This window comes from Protopterus annectens, chromosome 1.part2, assembly GCF_019279795.1.
Source record: "Protopterus annectens isolate FY-2018-M chromosome 1.part2, PAN1.0, whole genome shotgun sequence".
Classification (NCBI taxonomy): domain Eukaryota; kingdom Metazoa; phylum Chordata; order Ceratodontiformes; family Protopteridae; genus Protopterus; species Protopterus annectens.
The window spans coordinates 611,281,349-611,305,084 of NC_056727.1; the positions used below are offsets into that span (position 1 = coordinate 611,281,349).

The 23,736-nt window shown below is 40.5% G+C and overlaps 1 protein-coding gene across 1 annotated transcript in view; it reads right to left on the reverse strand.

The window, feature by feature from the left end:
• The window catches only part of LOC122792394, a 431,766-nt gene that overhangs the window by 306,725 nt on the left and 101,305 nt on the right, over nt 1-23,736 (reverse strand). The window contains exon 8 of the mRNA XM_044060182.1: nt 4,376-7,711. Within this exon, the coding sequence (XP_043916117.1) occupies nt 4,376-7,711 (3,336 nt within the window). The remainder of the gene's footprint in view (nt 1-4,375; nt 7,712-23,736) is intronic.

Here is a 23,736-nt window from a genome sequence, read left to right on the forward strand (position 1 = left end):
CTGAATGATATATAAGGGAACAGAGAAAACAGTCACAAAACAGTAACTCAGTACAATTTAGCATAATACAGTACAATATTATGCAACACAATACAGCTCAATACACATATTGCAGACAGTATTATAAGGATCTGCTGAACAGGAAGCACAGACACTGCACACAATAAATCAAAAGATATTCAATAAGGTAATGGTAGAAGAGTGTCTGAGCAGCAGGCAGGAGTATTCAAATACTGTGAAAATGTATTGGTATATGAATGAGCACCAGACAGGTATGCCACAGCACAAAATTAGAGAAGCATAGATATAAGTGACCTCAAGAGTTCACAAAGCAGTTAATGCAACAATCAAAATGTTACAAGATTCCATGAGGTGGACAACAAATTTTAACACCTGTTAAATTTAACACTTACTAAATTCTAACATCTATATCCTTCAGTTTTCAACATTCTTGTTCAGTTCCATACCTCTCAACTGTCCAGAATTTCACTGATTGTCCAGATTTTTACCTCATATTTTTGGTCAGTTCATTATTACATTTGTGGTTTTCTGGCAAATAGCTGGATTTGAATTTCAGGCATCATCTCCTTCAGAGAATGCATGGTAATGCAAAACCTGTCATTCCAGCAACTTTCTAAGCTTATAAGAGCAATATTTAAAATCCCCCCTGATTGTAGTCCTTTGTCCCACATTATATTTGTCATTGTCCAGAATTCTTGCATTAAATGTTTGAGTGGTATATTCAGATCATAACCTAACATCAGGCTGACTTATCTGTTATGTTTGTAGTACATATCTGTTAATACATTCTGTCATTGTAATTACTCATTCTTCAGAATATGGGAAAGATTCAGAGCCTCCCCTTGTTTTCTGTAGGAAATAATTTGCTTGCTAATTAACTGTGTAAAAACAGGATTTGCACAGGCAATCAAATTTCCTGATTTGTAAAGGATACTCATGCTATGGAAAAAAAATTACATTTTTGTGAGATGCAGAAACATTCATGCTAATTATAATTAGTAGTGTGTGCAAGGGGCTTTGCCCCTACTAAAAATATTATTCAGTTTAAATTTGAAAAATGTTTCATCCAGTTTGATTAGAGCAAAATGACATTAAATTAGAAATGTGTCAAAATACATACCCAGGCACAGTTTGGTTTACCTTATCAGATATCTAAAATATTCTTGTAAAACTTATATAATGTCTCCTATGATGGATCCCATTTTGTAGCAAGGGCCCTGTGACAAAAGGAGATACTGCCAGCACAGCTGGCTAGAATTTTGTAAATAATTATATGTCATTGGTGAATATCATAATGATTTATACAAGATGCTTGTCTTACAAATGTATTAGAACTGTATGTCATATGTATATCAAACTGCTTATACAGGTGTGTGTGTGTTGAAAAGGTATTTGTAGAGTGCTGTGTTTGAAATGTAACCTAACTGTTGAGATGTATATGCTTAACAGAGGAAACTGGAGGGTTAACCTCAGTCCAGCAAACTTTAGAAAAATATCTTAAATTAAATTACTTTATAGGATACACAATAAAGAGGCTATCTCTCAAGTTTTCAATGCAGCTAGAGACACAAAGTCTGTGCTAGGAAGCTTTCTGTATTGTAATTGGAGTGAACTAATTGCTACTTTTGAAGCGAGAAGGAATACAATTGTTTTATGATTTCCATCATCTGCCAAAGATCTGAGCAAAAGCCCTTGTCTGTGTATTTCTAGAGGTAGATGCTAAGTGCTGCCATCTTCTAGCAATGGGGGGGTTCGGCCTGGGAACTAGAAGTCAGATGACCAGAAATTATGTCATTCTGCAAGCTATCCCAGCAGTAATATTTTAGATATTAATTTGAGAAGTCTCTTAGTGAGACAGAGCATTCTGCATTCTGTCTTGGACCTGACAACAACAACAAGAACCATTCACCACATCAGCCTTGCTCTAATGAAGTAAGTTTCTAGGGAACAGTATAACTCTCATGGATAGAGTCTAGGATATAGTGAAGCTTAGTTTAGATTTTGTTTTTCTTTATTTGTGTGAGCCTGTACTGCAATGCTATTTTAAATATTTCCTGTGATTTTGAACTCTAATCTCACTGTGAATATATGTTTAGTATTGTTTTATTCTTTTATTATTTATTAAATATATTTAAACCTTTCATTGTGGCTGATCTGTGTAGAGATATTTAAGTTTTGAGAGTACTCGCATATTTATTTGTTGACACTGTGTGGGCCACTCCTAATAGCCTTGCTCTTGGTCAAAGTATCATTTATATTAGTATTAATATTACACAGAAAGATTGGACACCCTTTGTTAAGGGTCTTCAAGTAGCTGACAGGAGTGACAGTAAAAACTACATTATAGTCTTGGCAGAATGGGGCATAGCTAGTAAACCTGTGCCAGCCTTTCCCAGGTGTGTGTGTGTGTGTGTGTGTGTGTGTGTGTGTGTGTGTGTGTGTGTGTGTGTGTGTAAATCATACCTCAAAGAGTAGGTATGTCAGCTACTTGGGCAGGGACACGAAGCATTGGTTGGACAGAGAGGTTGGTGGAGGTCTTGGCTTGGTCACTCTGCTTGCCAGTGGGGAGTCTTATTGGGGATCTGGAGGAAGAGGGAGAAACCAGCCCCGGGCTGACTGTGGTTTCTGTGTGCTCTTAAGGGAAATTGCACTTGATGCAGAGAGCTGCATCTGGAAATACTGTGTGTGTAGCTGTTGTCCTCTCAGTGAACGTTCCCCACTGTTGCCAGTGGTGAGGATTGTGGCTCCTTGATTACTGGTCAAGTGGAGGGTCATCACAGGCCCTCCAACATTACTAAAATAAGGCACTGATGAGTAGGACAAATCTGTGGTTCAGATCCATGGTTTAAGCTATTTTATTCTGTATATGACCATTTGAAACTCATTTGACAAAATATCAGAGCCCTTCTCTTTGGGATTGGATTTATATTTCCTTCTATTCTAGTTCAGCCTTTATTGGCTGGAATATGTCATGCTGTGGGGTGCATGCACTAAGTAAGTATGCTTAGCCCATAAGCCAACCACTTTCTTTCTGCCATTCACACAATTCAGATTTTTCCTATATACTGTTGCACAAATGCTGCATTTAACTCTGAAAGTTCTGAAATCTTTTAAGTGCTTGTATGGCTAACAACTTACAAGCTAGAACCAATGCTAGCTGGAAGAGGAGCATAACATGAAGTGATCTTGTCAGTGCCAGCATTTCAACACAGCCACCAACAGACCTAGACAGGATAAGCTTTTCATCTGCTTCATTATATGGAAATTGGTGAAAGTGTATAGCACAGGGATCAGCAGGGTGGTCTCTCACACAGACCCAGGTCTTTGCTAGGGTACTATAAAAAGGCTGCAGAAATGAAGGGAAGATAATGGTCAGGCCCTCCTGGTGTAAATGCATTCTTGAAACAGCATCTTGGTGCCCACATGTGACATCAATTGACATCTGTTTTCCGCTGTGATAGATGATGAGGGGCCCAAGTGATAAGCATTCCCAGAAACCACTATGAAGAGTGCATTCCAGAGTCTTGGTACATAGTTCTCTTCAAAATTGTTTTATTTATCTGAAGCTTATGGAAGGGTCACTTTTGTTTCACTTCATTGTGATGTGAAAATAAAGCATGCAGGAAATCTGTTATACATAAGGTTTCTAAACCCAGTCTTACTGAAACCCAGCTAAGCAAAAGGAACTGTAGGAGAACCTTGTAGTGCATACTGCATTCTCCCAGATGTGTGATGCTTGCTAGGAGACAGACTCTGAAAGTCAAGCAGTCTCCCTATCCTTTCTGCAGTTGCATTGATGTCCTTGGAATTAAGAGTAATTATGGGGAAGAGTGTCCACATTGGTGGCACATTGGCAAAGCCCTAGCCACAAGGCTTACATGAGAGTGGTTGGGCATAGGGTGTGGTTTTGTGTGTGTTTGTGTGTGTGTGTATTTATACATGCATGTGTGTGTGTGTGTGTGTGTATGTGTTTGTGTGTGTGCATGCATAAGCCTGCATGCATATACAAGCCTGCATACATGTACGCATGTGTGCTTGCGTATTTATACATTTATGTGCCTGCGAAATGCATTTGTGCATGTGTCTTGATTTCTTAACATGTAGTCTATTGCTGAGCATATATGAATTCATAACATAACTGTGTGTGTCTGTAGTGGTAGTCTTGAACAGGTCTGATTCATATTCTCCTCAATGAGATGTACAATATCCAGTCTATGTTGCTCACCTACAGGTTAGCCCACCTGTTGATAAATGGACTGTATGTGTTTCAGTGGTTTCTTTTCTAGTTACTTACTTTACTAACACTGCACCACACACATTTTCAAAAATGCATTCCTGTGTGAAACAACTTTACCTTTTCAAACTCTGTGGTGTTTGCTAAAGACAAATCATTTTTGGCCATAGTCCAGTTTGTCACTGAGTTGAATGGATTTTCTGTATGTTTTGGTCCTTTTACTGCTACAGGGGTCTCCTCCAGTTTAATGTCTGGTGTAATATTTAGAGTTTCACTTTGAGGATATGGCTGAAGACTCAAGTCTTTGTTCTGCAGTCTTTCCTTAATGTATTTAAGTGTTGTTTTGTCCATGCCCTTTAAGGACTGAGACTCTGCAACAATGTAGTGAGCTTTTGCTGACCAGTCCCACAGAAGGAGTTCAAGTAGGAATATTTCACTCTCCAGAGGCCTTTCAAAGAGACTTTTAGCTTTGCTTACAAGTTCTGAGGTAAGGGTGACAAAATGATCAGTAACAGAGAGAATGGACTCATGAGCCTTAACATTTCTGAACGTGTACACATTTTGAATGTTTTCTTTTATCATTTCAATATTTGCAAGAAGATTCTTAGCTTCCATATCGAAGTGCTTTTGGATTGCATCTTTTTCGTCACCACATTTCTCTGTAGCAGATAAACTAAGATTTATTAGTGACTTAACAGGGCCAGTATATTCTTTGTTGGTCTTCTCTAACAGCAAAAGCAGACTCTTAATTTGTATAGCAAGTTTTCGTTGAAGAATTTCAAGCTGAAATTCACTGGCTCTACATGAATGTAGTCTGTTTTCAAATTCTACAGCTTGTAAAACATTCTCAGTTAGAACCATCACTTCCTTATTCAAAGTGACTATTTTGTTTTTTATGTAATCCGCACAACACGAGGAAGACAATCTGGCAGCCTCCTGTATTCTTGCTGAATTTTCTGATATGTGAAGTAATTCTTTTTGAAGTGCAGATTTTACTTTTGTACCTGTAGTTAACTTAACCAGAGCTATAATATTTCTTCCTATAAAGTTATCTATGGATTGTAGCAATGTAAGGATAAAGACAGACCATAAAATATAGTGCCCCTCAAGCCTCTCTGCCTTAGCTGTACTGTGAAGTTCATTATTATGAATAACTTCTAATCTCTCAATAAACTGTTTGGAGCTGTTTTGTGCCTTTTTAAATCTAGATTTTACTTTCATTAATGTTTCTTGGGCACCAAGATATACAAAAGAACTTGCTGAATGTGTATCTGTTGCATTGCTAGCCAGCTGAACAATTTCTGATAAGGAGGCCATTACCTTGGTAACAGTCTGCATAACCTCTGGATTATTAGCTGCAGAGAGGTTGTTATTTAATTTCTGGAATGTCTTGAGTGTGCTCTTCATCAGGCTTCTTAGGATACTCTTGATTTCGTCCACACTGTCAGACAACAACATTGCCATTTCAAAAAGACGATTATTACAAGAAATTGGGTTAATTGCTGTTTCACCAGCTAGGCTAATAAACTGTGGTGTTAGAGATATCACTTCTGCCCTAATTTGCACCAATGTTTGTGAGTCTGTTTCATCTGTTATTACAATGGCTTCCTTCGCTGCTTCTACATAGCAGTTTGTCAGTTCCAGTAGTGTAGTACAAGCAGTGTTCACCATGGTAATGTCTTGGTTCCTTGATGATACTATGATGTCATCGAGAACATGTAGGATATTTGAAGCAGGAACTACAGAACATGCTTTGTTTGTTGTAGAAGCTGTTGGGCAGTTGCTGTTTAGCTCTGGAAGAGGTATGCTTACATATTTTTCCAGTGAACCTGTGTTTTCATTGCATTCCTTGCTTTGCTTTTCTCCAACAGAAAACAAAACATTCTGTTCACTGATGTAATTAGTTGCTACTGGGTTGTTACCTTTGCGGACCTGCTCTCGAAGAGGGCTAAGAATATCTGGATGATTAAGTCCAACCATTCCTTTGCTAACTGTGTGCACAGAGTCAGTCATATACTGTACTGTCTTGAAAAAATTAATAACCGATTTGTCATCTAGCCTATTCTCTATGCAATCCTTCACTGAAGCTTGTACTTGAGAAAGACATGTTTCCAAATGTTTGATTAACACCAGAAGTCCATTTCGAAAAATCGGGTCTTTGCTTTTATTTAAGTGTCTTCCAACAATCTGGGCAACTCGATGTGCTTTGCCTAAAAGAGCAGTTGCATGTTGTTCAAACTGGCTGCAGTGCTGAATTTTTAATGCATCTTCACACTTAGCAGTATCTTCTCTAATCCCCTGAACAGAAATGACTAAGAACTCATCAACACTTATGATGTCATCAAAGCATGCAACCAGTGCTTCTGATTCCTTAACCCATTTTTGGTACAAGAATTTCAACTTTTTGAGAACAACTTCATTTCTGGAATCTCTACTTAGCTCATAAAGAAAGGGAGCCACCTTAGTACGGAGTTTGTGTAAACATTCAGCTGAATCCTGAATTCCTTTGAATGTTTCCAGACTACTGCAGAAAGCAGAAACAAAGCTTGCCACTTTGAGCATTTCATCAGCATGAGCATGGAATGATGCAATAAGAGGTTGAAGGCTATTCAGAAAAGTCTGATGGTGCTGTTTAGAGCCTGGCTGTATTATATCTTGAGCAACTTTTAATAATCTTTCAAGAGGTTGTTTTGTTTCAGAGAAAGTGTTCATTATTTGATAAAGGAGTGCTATGGCTATCAAATGGTCCAGATAGTCTACCTCTTTCATCATAGTTTCACATTTATGTTCAAAACTGCACTGTAACTGATTTGATGTAGGCAAGGCAGCTGCAGTTTTTCTATGTTCTAAAATTTCTGTGCGGAGTTGCAAGAAATACTGACAGTGCTTTATCATTTTAAGTTGTAGGTTTGGTCTGGAGGCATCTGCTAAAAGCATGCAGTAAACTACAATGCTCTCTACACAGGTGCTGAAATCACTGGCAGCTAATGTGGAATGCTTAGAGCTGGACAGCAGGTGAAGTAGTCGATGTAACTGTTGTGGAAGTAAACCTCCTTGTCCCTGATACTCATCATCTTGAGTTTCCTGTTTTAAAACAGTGAGAAGCTCAGTTATTACTTCATCGATTCGATCTAGAATGTATTTTTTAGAAACGTTTACCCGTTCATTCTGGGGATACTTGAGGCTGGTATGAAGAGCAGTGCATAACATCGGAATGCACTTTTTAAGGGTCTGTAAGGATTTATCTAAATGTTGTTGGTACACAGATTCTTTTAGTACTTGGATACGTCTTTCCACCAAATTATTCAACAAAAGAAGTGCTTCAGAAAATGCACAGAATGCTGAAAGCAATGCTGGCATGTCTCTTGCAGACTCAAGTAGTATGAGGCAATCCAGTAGCCAGTCTGCTGCCTGCATGATTTTCCTCACTTCAGCTGCATCTTCTGTTAGCAGAATCTATGCAATAAAATAAATTAATCTGTTTAGTGCCCTGATACTAATCTTAAAGGCATCATGAAGTCATACTTTAGCAGGAAAGCAGTGAAACTGGAATAATGTGCAAACCGTTTGCTTTTCTACGTAGAGAGCAGTTACTTGAGTGAGTACTTACCATCAAAGTAGATTTTTGAGTTATACCTCAGGACATCTACCACAGACAGTTTGGAGTAGTTCATCCTTTGATCTTCTGGCCCCATAGGGAACACTAACTAGATGTGCTCAAGGCAAGTGGGTTAACTCCTCAGGGTTGTCAGTATTGCTAAATACATTATTTAGCAGGATGTCAGCTGGTGCCACTTTAGACTACCTCAGCCTTTCTCAACCTCTGCATCTACAGTTAGTACTGCCAAGTGTACCAACAGAAAGCAAAGGTATATACTAAAGATTGCCAATATCACTGTTTAAGTTTTCTAAGAATCCATTTTGACTACCTCACCTCTTTCTGAATATCAGAACCCAAAATGAGCACACAATAAGGAATTTGCTGTCTGCTGACTACCAGTCTGCAAGAGTAATTTGCCTTTGAAATGCCTGCAGTGATTAGGTTTCAGTAGCAAGAAGTCAGGTGTTTGCATACAGCTGCGGGCAGTCAGTCTTCCAACAGTCATACCCTGGTAGATTTCCCTATCACATTGTGTTATATTAGTCATAAATTTCATGACTTCAGAACCAGTCTCTTAGCCACTGGTTCCTGAGTTTGGTCTGGCTTGTTGGTCCCAGAGCTTAGTGTTTGGCCTCTGAGCTGAAACTTCAAAATTGCCTCCACGTCATGATGAGGGAGTAGGATAAATATCTGTTAAGTACATCAGATGGGTCAAGAGTAGCAGGATGTACATGTAAGCAGCTGTCCTGTGAGAATGGACCCATCCAGACAAGGATGAACAGTGAGGTAGGTTATTGTCCCCTTGTTCTATACACTATACAATTGGCTCCACCCACCCCCTCTCATTCTTAACTTGTAGTGATTAGATGAATTGAGTAATTATGCACCCCCCCAACTGTCAGCTCCCTTGAGAAATTATTGAAATACTTTTGACTGCATTGCCCCTGTGGCTACATGACACAGCTCCCCTCATACTGCTGCATGGGTAAGATGGTTCTGGTTGCACTTCCTGTTGCATTTTTGTTTCCTTGAAGAATATGTCGAAGGGCTATGTTATACTATACTTAATTGCTGTAACAGTCAGTATGAGGTTCAAGAGCAGACTCAGGTCAGCCAGGAATTTAAAGGATAGAAATAAAGTGGTTGATAGCCAGCTCTCCTTTTCTGAGAAAGGACTATTAAGGGATTACTTCCTGTACAAATTCTGGTGGAGACCAGGAGCCTCAAAAGCTAACTGTAGTCTAACGGCGAGTGATACAACATCCTATCCATGATCTACAGGTGCATGTACCGGGCTTGCTGATATCTTTACTCAGCACTCTTCTTGGGTGGGAATCTGACCAGTCATTGCAATATTATTTCTCTTGTTGCCTTGTCTGCTGCTCCTCATTGGGTCCTCACTTTCTGGTTATTAGGAACTGCAACACAAGGCTGATGTTGCATGTAGTCTGGGAGATCAACCAGTGAAGGGACATGTCTTAAGTTGACAGACAGCAGATCTAAAGGGTACCCAGAGAGAGTAGATGGAGTTTGGGAATAAGCCATGGGGTCAGTAGTGTGCTGGGTGGGGAGTTAGGGGTAGTGTAAAAATATTCATTCTCTGCAGAATACCACCTAGAAGAAAATATAAGCTTGAGTCAGGCAGAAAATGCAGAACATTGTAAAGATTCCTCTAGAATTTTAAAGCTGTTTTTTTTATGCTTTACTGTACTTGAAATTGTATTAGAATAAGCAAGTGTTCCTTTAATGGTTCTGAGACTGTGGCCTCAGTACTCGATGTCCATGTGTAATCATATTTTAAGGAGAATATGTAATATGGTGAGCATACAGGTTTGGCTAGTCATGTTTTATAATCATGCCATGATGTCTTCCATATTGCTGCAGTCCCCTCAGTTCAACAAATGCTCTGTTAATCTAAACTTTCCTAACTGTATTGTCACAATTACTATATTATGTGCCTTTTTCTCATAGCATCACTACATTACCCACTCCTGTAATACAGGTATCATAGTAGTCTACCCACTCCACCAACTGTCACAGACAAAGCTATTTTACCCACCTGGTTCAGATCTAGCCTTTAAAAGGTGTATTACATTTAAGAAAATAAGTCTTAAATAAGAGAAAAACTAAAAAAGGAGAAACAGATCAATAAGATCATCTTAATAAACAGAACAATATTTAGGCCTACTCGATAAGCACTGTGGTTAAGCAATGCAGGCTCCAAATGAAGGGAAACAGGACAAAAAAAAATGAAAACCGGCAGTTGTCATAGGCCTGCACCACAGAATGTATAATCACAAGGGACAGTTTTACTGTGTACCAAGTATTCTTACCTTTATATATACATGTTTGTCTTTTCGACTTTTCCCGGTTAGGGGTCGCCACAGTGGAACTCCAGTCCGCTAATGATTGGCAGTAGATTTTTTTTTTATGGTGCTGAGTTGCCAGCCCGACGCCCAACCTTCAGCGAAGGCACGCCCGTTCATGAATGTCTTTCGGAGGCCACTTGACCGCGTGGAGGACATGCAGACTCCACACAGAAGGCACTCCAGCCGTGAATTGAACAGGAGAACCTCTTGCTGTGAGGCAACAATGCTACCGCTGTACCACCACGGTATAGATATACATACATATTACAGCACTATTTGCATTTGCCCTGGAGACCATGAGGTATTACAATTTATTGCAAAGAGAAACTGTTAAGCATAACCACATCACAGAACCCTCTAAACCATATTACAAAGAAAAGCTACATGTCACATTAGTGAAAGCAAAAGTACATATCAGTGGAATATATAATAACATCCTTCTCTAAATATTGTATTTTAATGTAAAGGATATTTGGATAACACTTCCACAGTCAGGATAGTGGCATCCCTACTTGGCCATGTTGTATTGTTAAACACTACATTACATTACAGTACAGCTGATAATTAAGTTAGCTAATAATTAACCTAACTTTAGTACCGATGTGATGACAAAATGAGTGTACAATTTTAAATGTGAATATGTGTATATATATTTTTATATATTTTGCAGCACTGTGTTAAGAAATGTAATTTACCATTATGCTTTGAGTCTGGTTTGCCAGTTTAGAAACAGAGAAGAAACTACTGGGATTTCAACTCTCTCATGCTATGCTGCCATTTTATAAGCTATTAAAATTGCAGTTTTACTTCAAATGTTGATATCTAGTGCTATTATTAGTAATAAAGAACAAGATGAGTGAACAACTGTAGTTGTGTATTGTAAGAATCAACTATGGATGGATCTGAGGATTGACCCCATGGTCCTCTGCCACCTAGTAATTTCACCACTTGAAGTATTTAGGTTATCATCTGGACTGAAATAGTTCTTGAATTATAATTAAAAAGTTTTAAGGTTTCCCTGTTTGTGACAAGACTTTGAGATACAAGTTAACACACTAGGTTTAACATGCTGAACTAACCCCCGGATTTACTAATCTTCCATGTAGGACTAGTCTAGCCCTGCACGGAAGCAGCTTCTTAGGAGTAGGACGGCAACGCGCCATGCATATTAATGAAGGCATGCTGCCCGACCTCCTAGGCATACACGGAGCGTGTACGAGTGCAGAGGGTGTGTCTGAGAGCAGAGCACTCAGAATAAACACACCCCTGCAAAGTAGAACAGCAGAAAGTGGAAATAAATGAGCAAGGCCGATCATAGGTGTCCGCATATCCTCACCAACAGTCCCCCATGTGTACAACAGCAACAGTACATATAAATAAACCAAAGAAACCCCATCATATTTATCATAAATCTGAGTACAGCTAACCATAGGTGCGAGAGTGTGCCCATCGCTTAGCTATGGTTAAAGCAGATGAAAAGGCCGAAGAGGATAACAAAGAAGATATATGCAAATGAAGCAGCATAGCAATAGTGTAGTGGGAAGGGCATCTGCCTAATGAGCAGGCATTCCCGGTCCGAGTCCCACTGCAGCACATACCATTCTCCATGTGAAATCTGTATATGAACATTTTTTCTCAGATATTTCCAGTATAACCTACTAAATAACATTAAATGTGAATTGCACGACTATATTGATAAGACACTAGTAAGCAAGTGTAAGCAGAAATAAGCAGTAGTAACTATATATAAGCACTAGTAAGCATGTGTAAGTGTGTTTGCGCAGGGGTAAGCATTACCTACACAGATTAAGCAAAGTAGAAGCTGAGTGTTAGAAACTGTAACCGGAGGTTAGCAGTGCTTAGCTCCACGTAAACCTGTGCACACCCGTGTACAACCTCTTTAATGTGCCGTAATCACTCAGTACCAGCGGCCCATGTTCTGCCCAACAACAAAATAAACAGCTCCTGCAAGGCTCAAACCAAGGACCCTGCACACCATAGACAAAGGGAATTACCATTAAGTTATGACAGATATAAATAAAGTCGATGTTGTCAGAAACGTATCATCTAGTCCAGTCATGCAACAGCACAGAGAATGTAGACCTACAGCTAGATGGACGTGTGTGTGCAAATATATTACTATCTAAACAGGTACAACATATCTATAGATGTAGTAATATATATATATATATATATATATATATATATATATATGTGTGGATAGTTTTATATGTGTGTATATATATATATATATATATATATATATATATATATATATATATATATATATATATAAAACTATCCACATATATATATACATACATATACAAATATATGAACGGATATACATGCAAATACCAATAACTACACATATATATGTCAACATCCATATGTCCACATATACACAGCAACTTACACATATGTACGCAGAGAAATGTCTCCATAGGTATATATGGACATAGTTAGAAATATGTAAGCAAATATATACACCCACAGCGGTATATATGGCCAGGCATCTGTAGATAGCAATGGTAGATTAACAGACACGTATATGTCCACATTCACTGTGAAAGGCCTTGATAGGCCCCAAACAATATATGTCATATACGAATTGGCATACCCCCCCGCCCAGACAAAAACGACCGCCCTGTAAAACACTACCAAGCTCAATGTAATGTACATGTGTCATTTAAATAGGGATTTAAATTAGTCCTTGGTCATGTTCCACATGCTGACATCACATCCCCCTCTACCCCACCCACTAGGTGGCCCGAGTAGTACAGGCCCGTCCAACCAAGGCCATCCATGAGCCATACATGCATTACCCACAGTTCTGCTTCCGCCCACCCACTGCACACACCATCTCAACCCTTGTTACCAGCCCGTAGCTACCACACCACTACACATTGCCCCCCCTCCACACCCCCCCTCGGGACCCATCCCTTATGTTGTCTCGACCCAAATATCCTAGGTCTGGCACATGCCGTAGTCCATGCACATAGCCATGGGTACCTATGTAACTGTGGGTGTAGACGAAAGTTGTATACCCAATGTTCGGGCTATCCCGCATGGGACAAATGATTACCTTGTACTAGCAATAGATTTCATGTGTGACTCTGTGTACACTAAACAAAGAAAGTGGAAAAAAGTGCCAAAAGTAAACTGATAACCAAAAATAAGGCATTGGAAGGTTCACCAGAATAAAATCCACTATTTTATTGATCACACATGATATTAAAAAACGTAAAACACATCCAGAATGCATTAACTGTATCACCGTGTTTTCATCACAAAAACTTCTTCAGATGAGCATAACAGCTTCTGAAACCCCTTTATATACAGAAACATCCCCAATTAATCAATTAAAAAACTATTATACTTTTAAAAACACAGTGCAAAAAACTATATATGCAAACAATTAAACACAATAAATACAGAAGTGCATAGAAAATCATTTGTTAGTCAAGCAGGAAAAAACATACATTATTTACAATTTGTAAAAACTTATAAACAAAAAAATGTTTAAAAATATTTAAAAATATAAAACATTTTTAAAACCACATTTAAAACACTGTTGTGTATGTCATACAAAATGTAAAACAGCACCATCTGTTGGATTTAAAAAGGTGGTTTTAAAAAGGTTTTATATTTTTTTTTTTTTACAAATTGTAAATAATGTATGATTTTCTATGCACTTCTGTATTTATTGTGTTTCATTGTTTGTGTATATAGTTTTTTTGCACTGTGTTTTTAAAAGTATAATAGTTTGTTAATTGATTAATTAGGGATGTTTCTGTATATAAAGGGGTTTCAGAAGTTGGTATGCTCATCTGAAGAAGTTTTTGTGATGAAAACGCAATGATACAGTTAATGCGTTCTGGATGTATTTTACGTTTTTTAATATCATGTGCGATCAATAAAGCAGTGGATTTTACTCTGTGTACACTAACGGATTTAGTTGTAGGTATCGCAAAGCATACGTGGCACACAAGGTTGGCCGGTATGCACACGAAACAGTACCCAGCAATAACAGGCAACATGACAGGATATGTAGCTAAATATGTAGAGGTATGTGTGTGTATATATACCCATAACTACATGGAGATATACCTCTCCCTCTCTGTAGTACAAATGTATACATACATAGACAGACATTTATAAATACTCACATATAGATATATACATATGCAGCCACACATACATCCACATGTCGTTATTTATATATATATATATATATATATATATATATATATATATATATATATATATATATACAGCTATATATATATACATATATATATATATATATATATATATATATATATATATATATACATAGATATACATATATATATATATACATAGATATACATATATATATGTGTAAATATACACAGATATATAGCTAGGATATGATACAGCTGTTAAGGATTCCATATGTTTACAGGCCGTGCCAATGGGGAGTGAGGGGCCCAATCAACAAACATGTAACACGTAGCATCAACCCCCCCAACTAGACTCCTACAGTACTTATTACCTTGATACGGCACTCTTGTCATAGATAGTACCCCAAAAAGGTAACCCCCCATTTCTCGGTCACCCACGTCCCCCTGAATCTTTTTTAAAGTTTTTTGTCTATCCTTCTAGCATGTCGAGGGATCAGTTGCTAGTGTCCTCTCCTGCTCAGCTGGTGAACCTGGGAATATTGAGGCAATGTTACAATTGCCTCATGTACACAGACAACCCTCTCCTCCTCCCACAAAACACAAATACATGCGAGAGATGCAACTATACGGCCAAACTGGAGGCTGAGCTCTCTCAACATAGGACTGGCAAGACCAGTCAGGAGGAGAAGGTTACCACACACACTATAGACCCAGTCTCACATAGTACCATTACAACCTCAAATCATACACATAAACACACAAAGACATACTGGAGGCTCTGATCAAAAATCTACCAAAACAGCAGAGGCCACCAAAGCAGACACCCAAACAACCACCACCTCAGAACACAACACCTGCAACACATAGACCTTACAGTCAGAGTGTCAAACAGTCACAGCCCTTAAGGCCAAACACAATGCCAGACACACTAGTCATTGGTGACTCCATAGTCAGACACACTGACGTCCCGCTCACCAGACTGAGTAAGGAGAAGGTCACAGTAAGCTGCCTTTCGGGCGCTAGAATCCGCCACATAACGCAAGCACTCAGGTCTCTCAACAGCAGGTACAAATATGACTCAGTCATTGTCCACGCTGGTGTAAACGACCTGAGACGTACCTCCTTGGACTACATGAAAAGAGACATTGAGGAGCTCTCTGATTATGTAGCCCAGGCAGGTATGACCCTGACCTTGAGCAGTATCCTACCTTCACCAAGAATGATGCCACAATACAGAGATAAGATGATCAGCTTTAACAATTGGCTTAAACACTGGTGTCATTCAAAGGGGATCCAGTATCTGTCTGCCTGGGATGACATGCTGGACAAGCCACGCTGCTTCAAGGGACGGCTTGCACCTGTCACCCTGGGATTCGGATATTGGCAAAGGCTCTTGCCACCCCATAGTGCCTTTTAGGCAAGGCTCAAATTCTAAACCTACCACCCTAGAACACAAAAAGGAAAAAACTAAGGGTAATGCTGCTCAATGCCAGAAGTCTAAATCTCAAAATGCACGCACTCGAGGCCCTTCTCAGTATGGAGAACATCAATGTCTGTGCTGTGACAGAAATCTGGTTCAAGGCTCCTGAGAGCACCCCAGCGCTATCAGGTTTTACCTCATATCATGCGTTCCGTCTCCATAATCCGGACAATACCAAGAAAGGAGGGGGTATCCATATTCATCAAGGACACCCACACCTCAAGACTGGTGGCAACGCACGATGCATCGGAGACCATCCAGGTGCAATTAACCATAGGCAAGACTGCTCTGCAAATTGTAGCATGTTACAGGCCACCCTCACAAACTCAGGAACCTCACATGGCCTTCCTGAAAACACTAGAGGGGATAAATGTATCACCAAACACCATCATACTAGGTGACTTCAATTACCCTAATATAGACTGGGAACACTACTCAAGCCCAAACACCCTAGCCCAAAAGTTCCTGGAATTCATAAACTCAAATGCCATGGAACAACTAGTCACCATCCCCACAAGAGGAGATAACATACTTGATCTCATCATCACGAACATGGGAGCACAATGTTCAACACTGGAAGTATACCCCTCACTGGTGAGATCAGATCACAAACTAATCTCGCTGGAGGTCCTCATCCCACCCCACCTGAAATAAAAAAGACCACAGTAAAGAACTTCTCGAAAGCCGACTTCACACTTCTAAAGACTAGTGTGGTCTCCTTTAAGGCACCCGAGCCGGCGGAAAACAGTACTCAAGCCACTGAATCACTTACAAATGCCTTCTACCAGCACCTGCAGGACTGCATGGATAAGGCAATCCCAAGCAAAACAAAGACTCTTTGTACCAAAGGCAAGCGTCCAGTCTGGTGGACCCCAGCCATAAACAAACTCTACAACAAAGGAGGAAGCTACTACAAGATAGAGCAAAATCCTTAAAAGGTAAGACACCCTTGATCACTATAAGTAAAAACTAAGAGCTCTCATAAAATCATCCAAAGCAAATTTCGAGAGAAAAATAGCTAAAGACTCAAAAGACAATCATAAGGCCTTCTTTAGCTATGTTAGAAACCTAGGAGGAAACTCCCAGATATGCTCAGAACTAGTTCAAAATGATGTGAAGATTACTGATCCTACAGACATTGCCAACATACTGGCTGACAGGTTCAGTGCAAACTTCTCCCCAAAAGGAGAGATATCTATACCAAACGATTGCAGCCCCCAAACATCTCCAGCGCCCAAGTGAGAACTGCTCTCTCCAAAGCAAAAACACAGCATCCATGGGACCTGATGGTGTCCCCGGCTGTGTGCTCCACAAACTCAATGAGGAATTAAACCCACAGCTAGGACAGCTGTTTAATCAAAGGCTTGCCTGTGGATACGTCCAGGAGTGGCGCACTGCAACTGTGGTCCCACTTCACAAAGGCGGTGCCTCCACCGACCCTGGAAATTACCGCCCATTAGCTTGACAAGCCTTATCTGCAAAGCCATGGAGAGGATCATAATGGACCTCATAAATAAAGACATAGGAATTTGCAGACTTTGGATCCAACCCAGTTTGGCTTTGTCAAAGGCAGATCATGCCTTTTAAACTTGGTTGACTTTTTCGAAACAGTCACCAAAGCCATTGATGAGAGAAAGGCAGTCCATACAGCCTACCTCGATCTGGCCAAGGCCTTCGATACAATACCCCACTCGGGTATCATTGAAAAACTCATCAGCTTAAATGTTAACCCATACATCACAAGATGGGTTGCAAACTGACTGAGTGACAGAACCCACAGGGTCAGAGTTGCTGGCGCCATGTCAGACTCAAAGCCTGTCACAAGTGGTGTCCCACAGGGCTCAGTCCTGGGCCCACTCTTGTTTGGCATCTACTTTTCTGAAGTACAAGCAAACACAGGAGGGTTATGGCTGACAAAGTTTGCAGATGACTGCAAACTGGCCATAGTAGAAAACACATCTGACACAGATATCCTTCAGAAGGGTCTCACAGAAACGGATAACTGGTGCCAGAGCCATGGCCTAAAGTTAAATGCCAAAATGCATAGTCATACCCTTCGGGAAAAACAAGGTTACCCCTAGCTACCAAATAGGTGGCAATCCACTGAGCACAGAAGAAGTTATCAGGGACCTGGGGACCCAGGTTGATAGTAGTCTGTCATTCGACACCCATGTAGCTAAAGTAGTTAGGAAGACCTTCTACATTGCCCACCTTATCATGAAGGGATTCTCATCTAGATCAAGGGAGGTCATAGTCTCCCTTTACTCATCACTCATCAGACCAATGATTGAGTACAATGCCCCATTCGGAATGTATCTGACCCGACACTTGCAGCAGCTGGAGAGGCCACAAAAGTTCCTCACCAAAAGGATAAAGGGTCTCAAAATCTGTCCTATGCTGCCCGACTGAAAGAACTCCAGCTCTATTTAGTCGCCACCGCTTGCTCAGAGGTGACCTTTGCCTAACATACAAGGCCATGTCAAACCCAGATTTGATGAATATGCTTCACCTCAAAAATCTAGATCCATCAGAGCCACAAGGCGGGAGACTTAAACCTTGACACGGCTATTAATAGGACGTGCTGGAGGGATAGATTCATCACCCAAAGACTCCCTATGCTGTGGAACAAAATCCCGGTACATGTGAGGCAGAGCACCTCGCTGGCCTTGTTCAAGAGAAATCTTGACCAATGGATGGGAGATCGCAGATATACCCCAGGGATTACCTCAGTGTCACTGCTCGACAGAGGCACAGCAAAATAATGGGTATAGTTCCCCATACTAAAGGGGTGGCATAAGCCACAAAACGATGGGCTAGGCTTGTAAATGCCCTCGGGCAGATAGCCTAGTATGAACCTATGAACCTATACAAACACACAATAAAAGTAAAGAAACCACCGCTTCCCAGACTACAGGCAGGATACTGCCAGTGGGAGAGACCCACCAAGTCTAATCTTGAAACAAAGACAAGAATGTCCCTTGTGGGACAAGCCAAAAATGTTATGGCTATTCGGCCTTCCAGCCATTACCTGGATAACCTATGGAAGGGCACACATGTACCCGGACTACAAGGTTGGGGAAGCCTGATGACCCATGGGGCGAGACAACGTATGTGATGGGTCCCGAGAAGTGGGGAGTGGGCAGTGTGTACTGGTGTGTTTCGACCCGACCTGCACCTGGAGTAAGGAAGAGTGCCAAAGAGGAGGTGCGGGTGGGGAACTATGGGTATGTAATTATGGGCCTAGGTGTGCAGGTGTTGGCTGGAGCAGTTCTATGTGGACTGCCCCCAGGATGTAAGCAATATTGTGCATTGGGCAGAGCCGATGCCTAAAGAGCAGCCACGCCCAGTACAAGTCCCACAGCAGCAATGTCTAGTTTACATGGCAAAGGACAGTATAACCAGATGTGTTGTTGCAAACCCAATAAATGACACCAAAGAACACATGGTCACAACACTCCACTGTAGGCATGTAAGCTGAACTAATTGGCATCACAAGGTATTATTGCTGTCCTAACCTCCACCCAGGGGTATGAGTTTCCAGACCTACCCCCAAATGCAGGGTATATACACAGCTGTCGCTGTAGAGGAAATGGCCAGCTGTAGACCTTCCCGTCAGCCATCCTGCACATCCCTGAACATGTCCCTTACTATCAGCCCCTCTGTGTGGCCCAATAACACCAGTTACCTATCGACCCCTGTTTCATTCCTAGTAAGACTGGCACATCTGATGATAATCTGTGTACACAACATGGTCCCGAGACCCCAGATATAAGAAATCTCCAAATGCTCGACCCCATCCAATTTGGCTTTGTCAAGGGGATACCATGCCTGTTAAACTTGGTGGACTTCTCTGAGACCATTATTAAAGCCCTAGATGAGGGCAAATCTATGCATACGACCTACCTAGACTTAGCCAAGGCCTTTGACACTATCCACCACTCAGGCATCATTGGTAAATTCACCCAGCTGGGTATCAACCCATATATTGTCAGGTGAGTTGCAAACTGGCTCACTGATGGAACTTACATGGTCAAAATAGGGGAATTCACCTCCTCCAGCAGACCCATAACCAATGATGTTCCATAGGGATCGGTTCTGGGACCCCTACTATTTGGAATATACTTCTCCAAAGTACAGGCTAAAACTAAAAGACTGTGGCTGACAAAGTTTGCTGATGACTGCAAAATGGGCAAAATCATTAAAACCCCTAGCGATGTCAACATCCTGCAAGAAGATCCTATGCAAGGTAATGATGATCTTAAACTTAATGCAAAAAATGAATTACCATTCACTTCTGCAAGGGTGATGTTCCTGCAAACAGAAAATGTGTGTTACTACAAATGTTATTATGTTGGTAATTTTCTTCCTGATTCCAGAGTGAATCCTTTGCTCCTGATTCTGGAGTAAAATTAATGAGACTTGCATAATATACAGAAGAAACAATGCTTCGTGTAATTCACTCATGCTTACTCATTCATTCTGGATTGGAGAAACATTTTTATATTAAATGGGCTGGGGATTACTGGAGGATCAACCTTTTGAGCCTGGAAAAATAGGAATGTTATGTGCATGCAACCTTTACTTAGTAATTGCCACCAACTGCAATGATTATTTCTCTTTACATAGTAGAAGTAGCAGCAGCAGCTCTTAAGAAGTGCCACAGATTGGCAGAAGGATTGTACTTTGATGTTCATGACTATTTTAATATTATTTTTATATCATTTTTGTCCCCATGCCTGCTGATCATAGTGTCCCTCCAAGTGAACTCGGCCCATTTCTTCTGTATAGACTATGACTTTCCACCAGTGCCAGGATGGGAATTGTGCAGAGGGATTCATCATTCTGGCAGTCAACAGCAGAGGAGGCATCCTAGCAACTGAGGGCATTTTTAATATTTTTGCATCAACTTTCGGCAGAAAGGTGTGTGATCTCCATCACCTTGGAGGTTCTCAATGCCCTCTTCACAGGTGTGCACGCTCCTACACATCCACCTTGAAGACTGACACTCTCAGTAGATTGGTGAGACAAATACATGAACCAGACCATGTAGTTGAACCCCAGACTCTCATCTAAGGGAATTATGCAGTACACAGCTGACACCACTGTGCCCTCCCCTGAGAATGGGCATGCTATTCTCCCCTGCCAGATCTGTTAGTCAAACAAGGCATTAACCAGTTCCAGCATTCTTCAACTGTAGTCAAGGCTTTATCCTTCTATGCCATTGAAGCCAGTGACCATATGAACATTGTTGTTTTAATGTTCTAGTCCCTGTCATCATAAGAACAACCATTGCTTGGACTCATGCAAAGTCAATGCAAAAAAGATTCCACCCGGTATGAAAACATGCTACCATATAAATACAGATGAAAGCATTACAAGATGACTAATGCAGGACTACACACTATAAGTGAAAATGGAAGTTGTTTTGCATGATTTTTTCAACATTTCTATAATAATTATGGAATATGAATTCCATAATTCAAGTAACACAAGTAAACAAAGACATCCATTTCACAATAGTCACAGAAAAACAGAAAATACTTTGTAGATCTCTTTGTTGTAGACTGTAGCTATTCCAGAAATGTTTGTAGCTATAAATTACAGAAATACAGAACAGTCTATTTTAGAATGTATACTACTTTCTGGTACACCTCTCCACTGTCCAGAGTGTTGCAGAATGTCCAGATTTTTGCCTCATATTTTTATTTGCTCCTTGTAAATCTGTATCTTTCTGAGAAAACATTGGGATTGCATCACTAAATAATGCCAGTCATTTGAGTTTCAGATTTCATATTCTTCAGAAAGTGCGCACTAGTGCAAAACCTGTTATTCTTATCAGCTTTCTAAATTTATAAGTCAACATTTAAAATATGAGCCTGATTTTGAGCTTCTGTTTCCCTGTTATTTGTGACTTTGTCCCTGATTCCTGAGCTAAGAGGTTGAGAGGTATGTTTTCTGCTAATCTCTATCCGTCACAGAATTAAAGGCTTATTCACTATTCTTATTTATTTCTTATTTCTTTATTCACTGTCCTATGTAAGTTTCTGCTTGGTGTCTAAATTGTAGATTTTTCTGTCATTAGACAGCTAAAATGGACTCATTGATATCTGCCAAATTTACCAAAATAAGAGTTTCACACATATGTATGGGCCTATAAATATTAATAGTCATAGTAGAAGGCCAAAGTAAAATTACTCTATTTCACACAATAAAAGATCTACACATACTACACCCCATATAACCAGTGATAATAAATCTCTAAAAAGACGTATTTACTTGTACCATAAATAACTTTTAATTTTAGAAAAAATATCAGTAAATTTAGAGAAAGTAGGAATAAATAAGAAAGTGGAATTCATAGAGCAGGATTCACGAAGGCTTGCACGGAGTGTAAGAGACGTGCAACACTCCATGCAAGCCTCGCGATCCAGGAACAGCCCTAAACTCCGTGTAAGAGACCAGCTAAAACGTCTCTTACACGGACTGGGCGTGGACATGCTAAATACCTCCCTTGCATCAGAAAGGTATGCAAATGAGGTATATTAGCGATCCACGAAGCAGAAACCAGTCCGTGTAGGAGACGTTTTAGCTGCAGAAATGTACTCAGTTGACAACTGAGTACATTCCTGCAAAATCCACAACGGAGCGATGTCAGCTCCCAAAAAAGGTTGCATATGATCCAGGCAGCATGCCAATGGCCAAATATGTGGCCATTGGCAAGATAACCCGATGCAAAAATATAAAAAATATGTTTTTTTTTTCGGCAATTGCCGATGTTTAAACCCAGCGCAGCCCCGCGCAAACGGGCTGCGCTGTATAAAAACATAAAAAAGAAGGTTATAAACCCACAAATGTGGGTTTCATGCAATACATGGAATGACAATGCAGGAACCAGCAGACCAAAACCAACATGGCCACTGTGTAGTGGTTGCTAAGGGGGGAAGCTGAGTCTAAGACATGTAACTAAGCATTAGTAGGCAATCTCATGTAAATGAGGGTTAGGATACTGAATCTCACAGTCACATAGCAAATGAGCACAGTCTGAGTAGTGTAAGAGATACAAAAGGGGGAGGAATAGAGTAGGAGATAGGTGACATCACAGGGGGGAATGGTAGAAAGAAACGCAGTACATTGGAGGCCAGTGTAACATGACAGATGACAGGCACAGATCATGGAAAGAGGTGTGCCACTAGATAAGTCATGGAAAGACAAGAAATGGAAGGTGTACACTGTTACCTACACCAAAGATTCTTGCTGGCCGTGCATGCGCACGTGTGCGCGCAATGAAGCACGAGTAAGGCAGTGTGCACACGTGTAAGGCAGTGTGAGCATGTGGGAGCGTGTTGGGAGATGTTTAACACTGTTTGCATGGGTGTGCACGCATGTAAGGCAGTCTGAGTATGTTGGAGGCTGTTGGCAGTCGTGTAACGGTGTTTGCGCGGGTGTACGTGCGTTTAAACCTGAATAAGTAGATTCTTAACCGTGGAAGCATGTGTGCGCGTGTGTAAGCCACTGTGAGCGTGTGTCAGATAGTATGCAAGGTACTCCCCCCTGAGGAAACAGAAAGGAAAAAGGAAGCAACAGAATTAATAGGAAGCTAGCAGGGATAACTGCTGAAGCTAGCAGGTGAAAATAATTAGAAGCAGGCAATTACACTGGCAGAATAGTAGCCCAGCCCAGCACTTAAAACTCTGCAAACAGTAGTGCAGGATGTTTTCATTAAGAGACACTGCAAGACATGAGTAAGCTAATAGAAGTGAAAACTGAAAAAGCTGAACTCAGAGCAGAAATGCTAGGGGCTGCCATAGCTGTCATAATGAGACATAGGCGACTTGCTGAGGGTGGTGACAATGCAGATGGTGCCA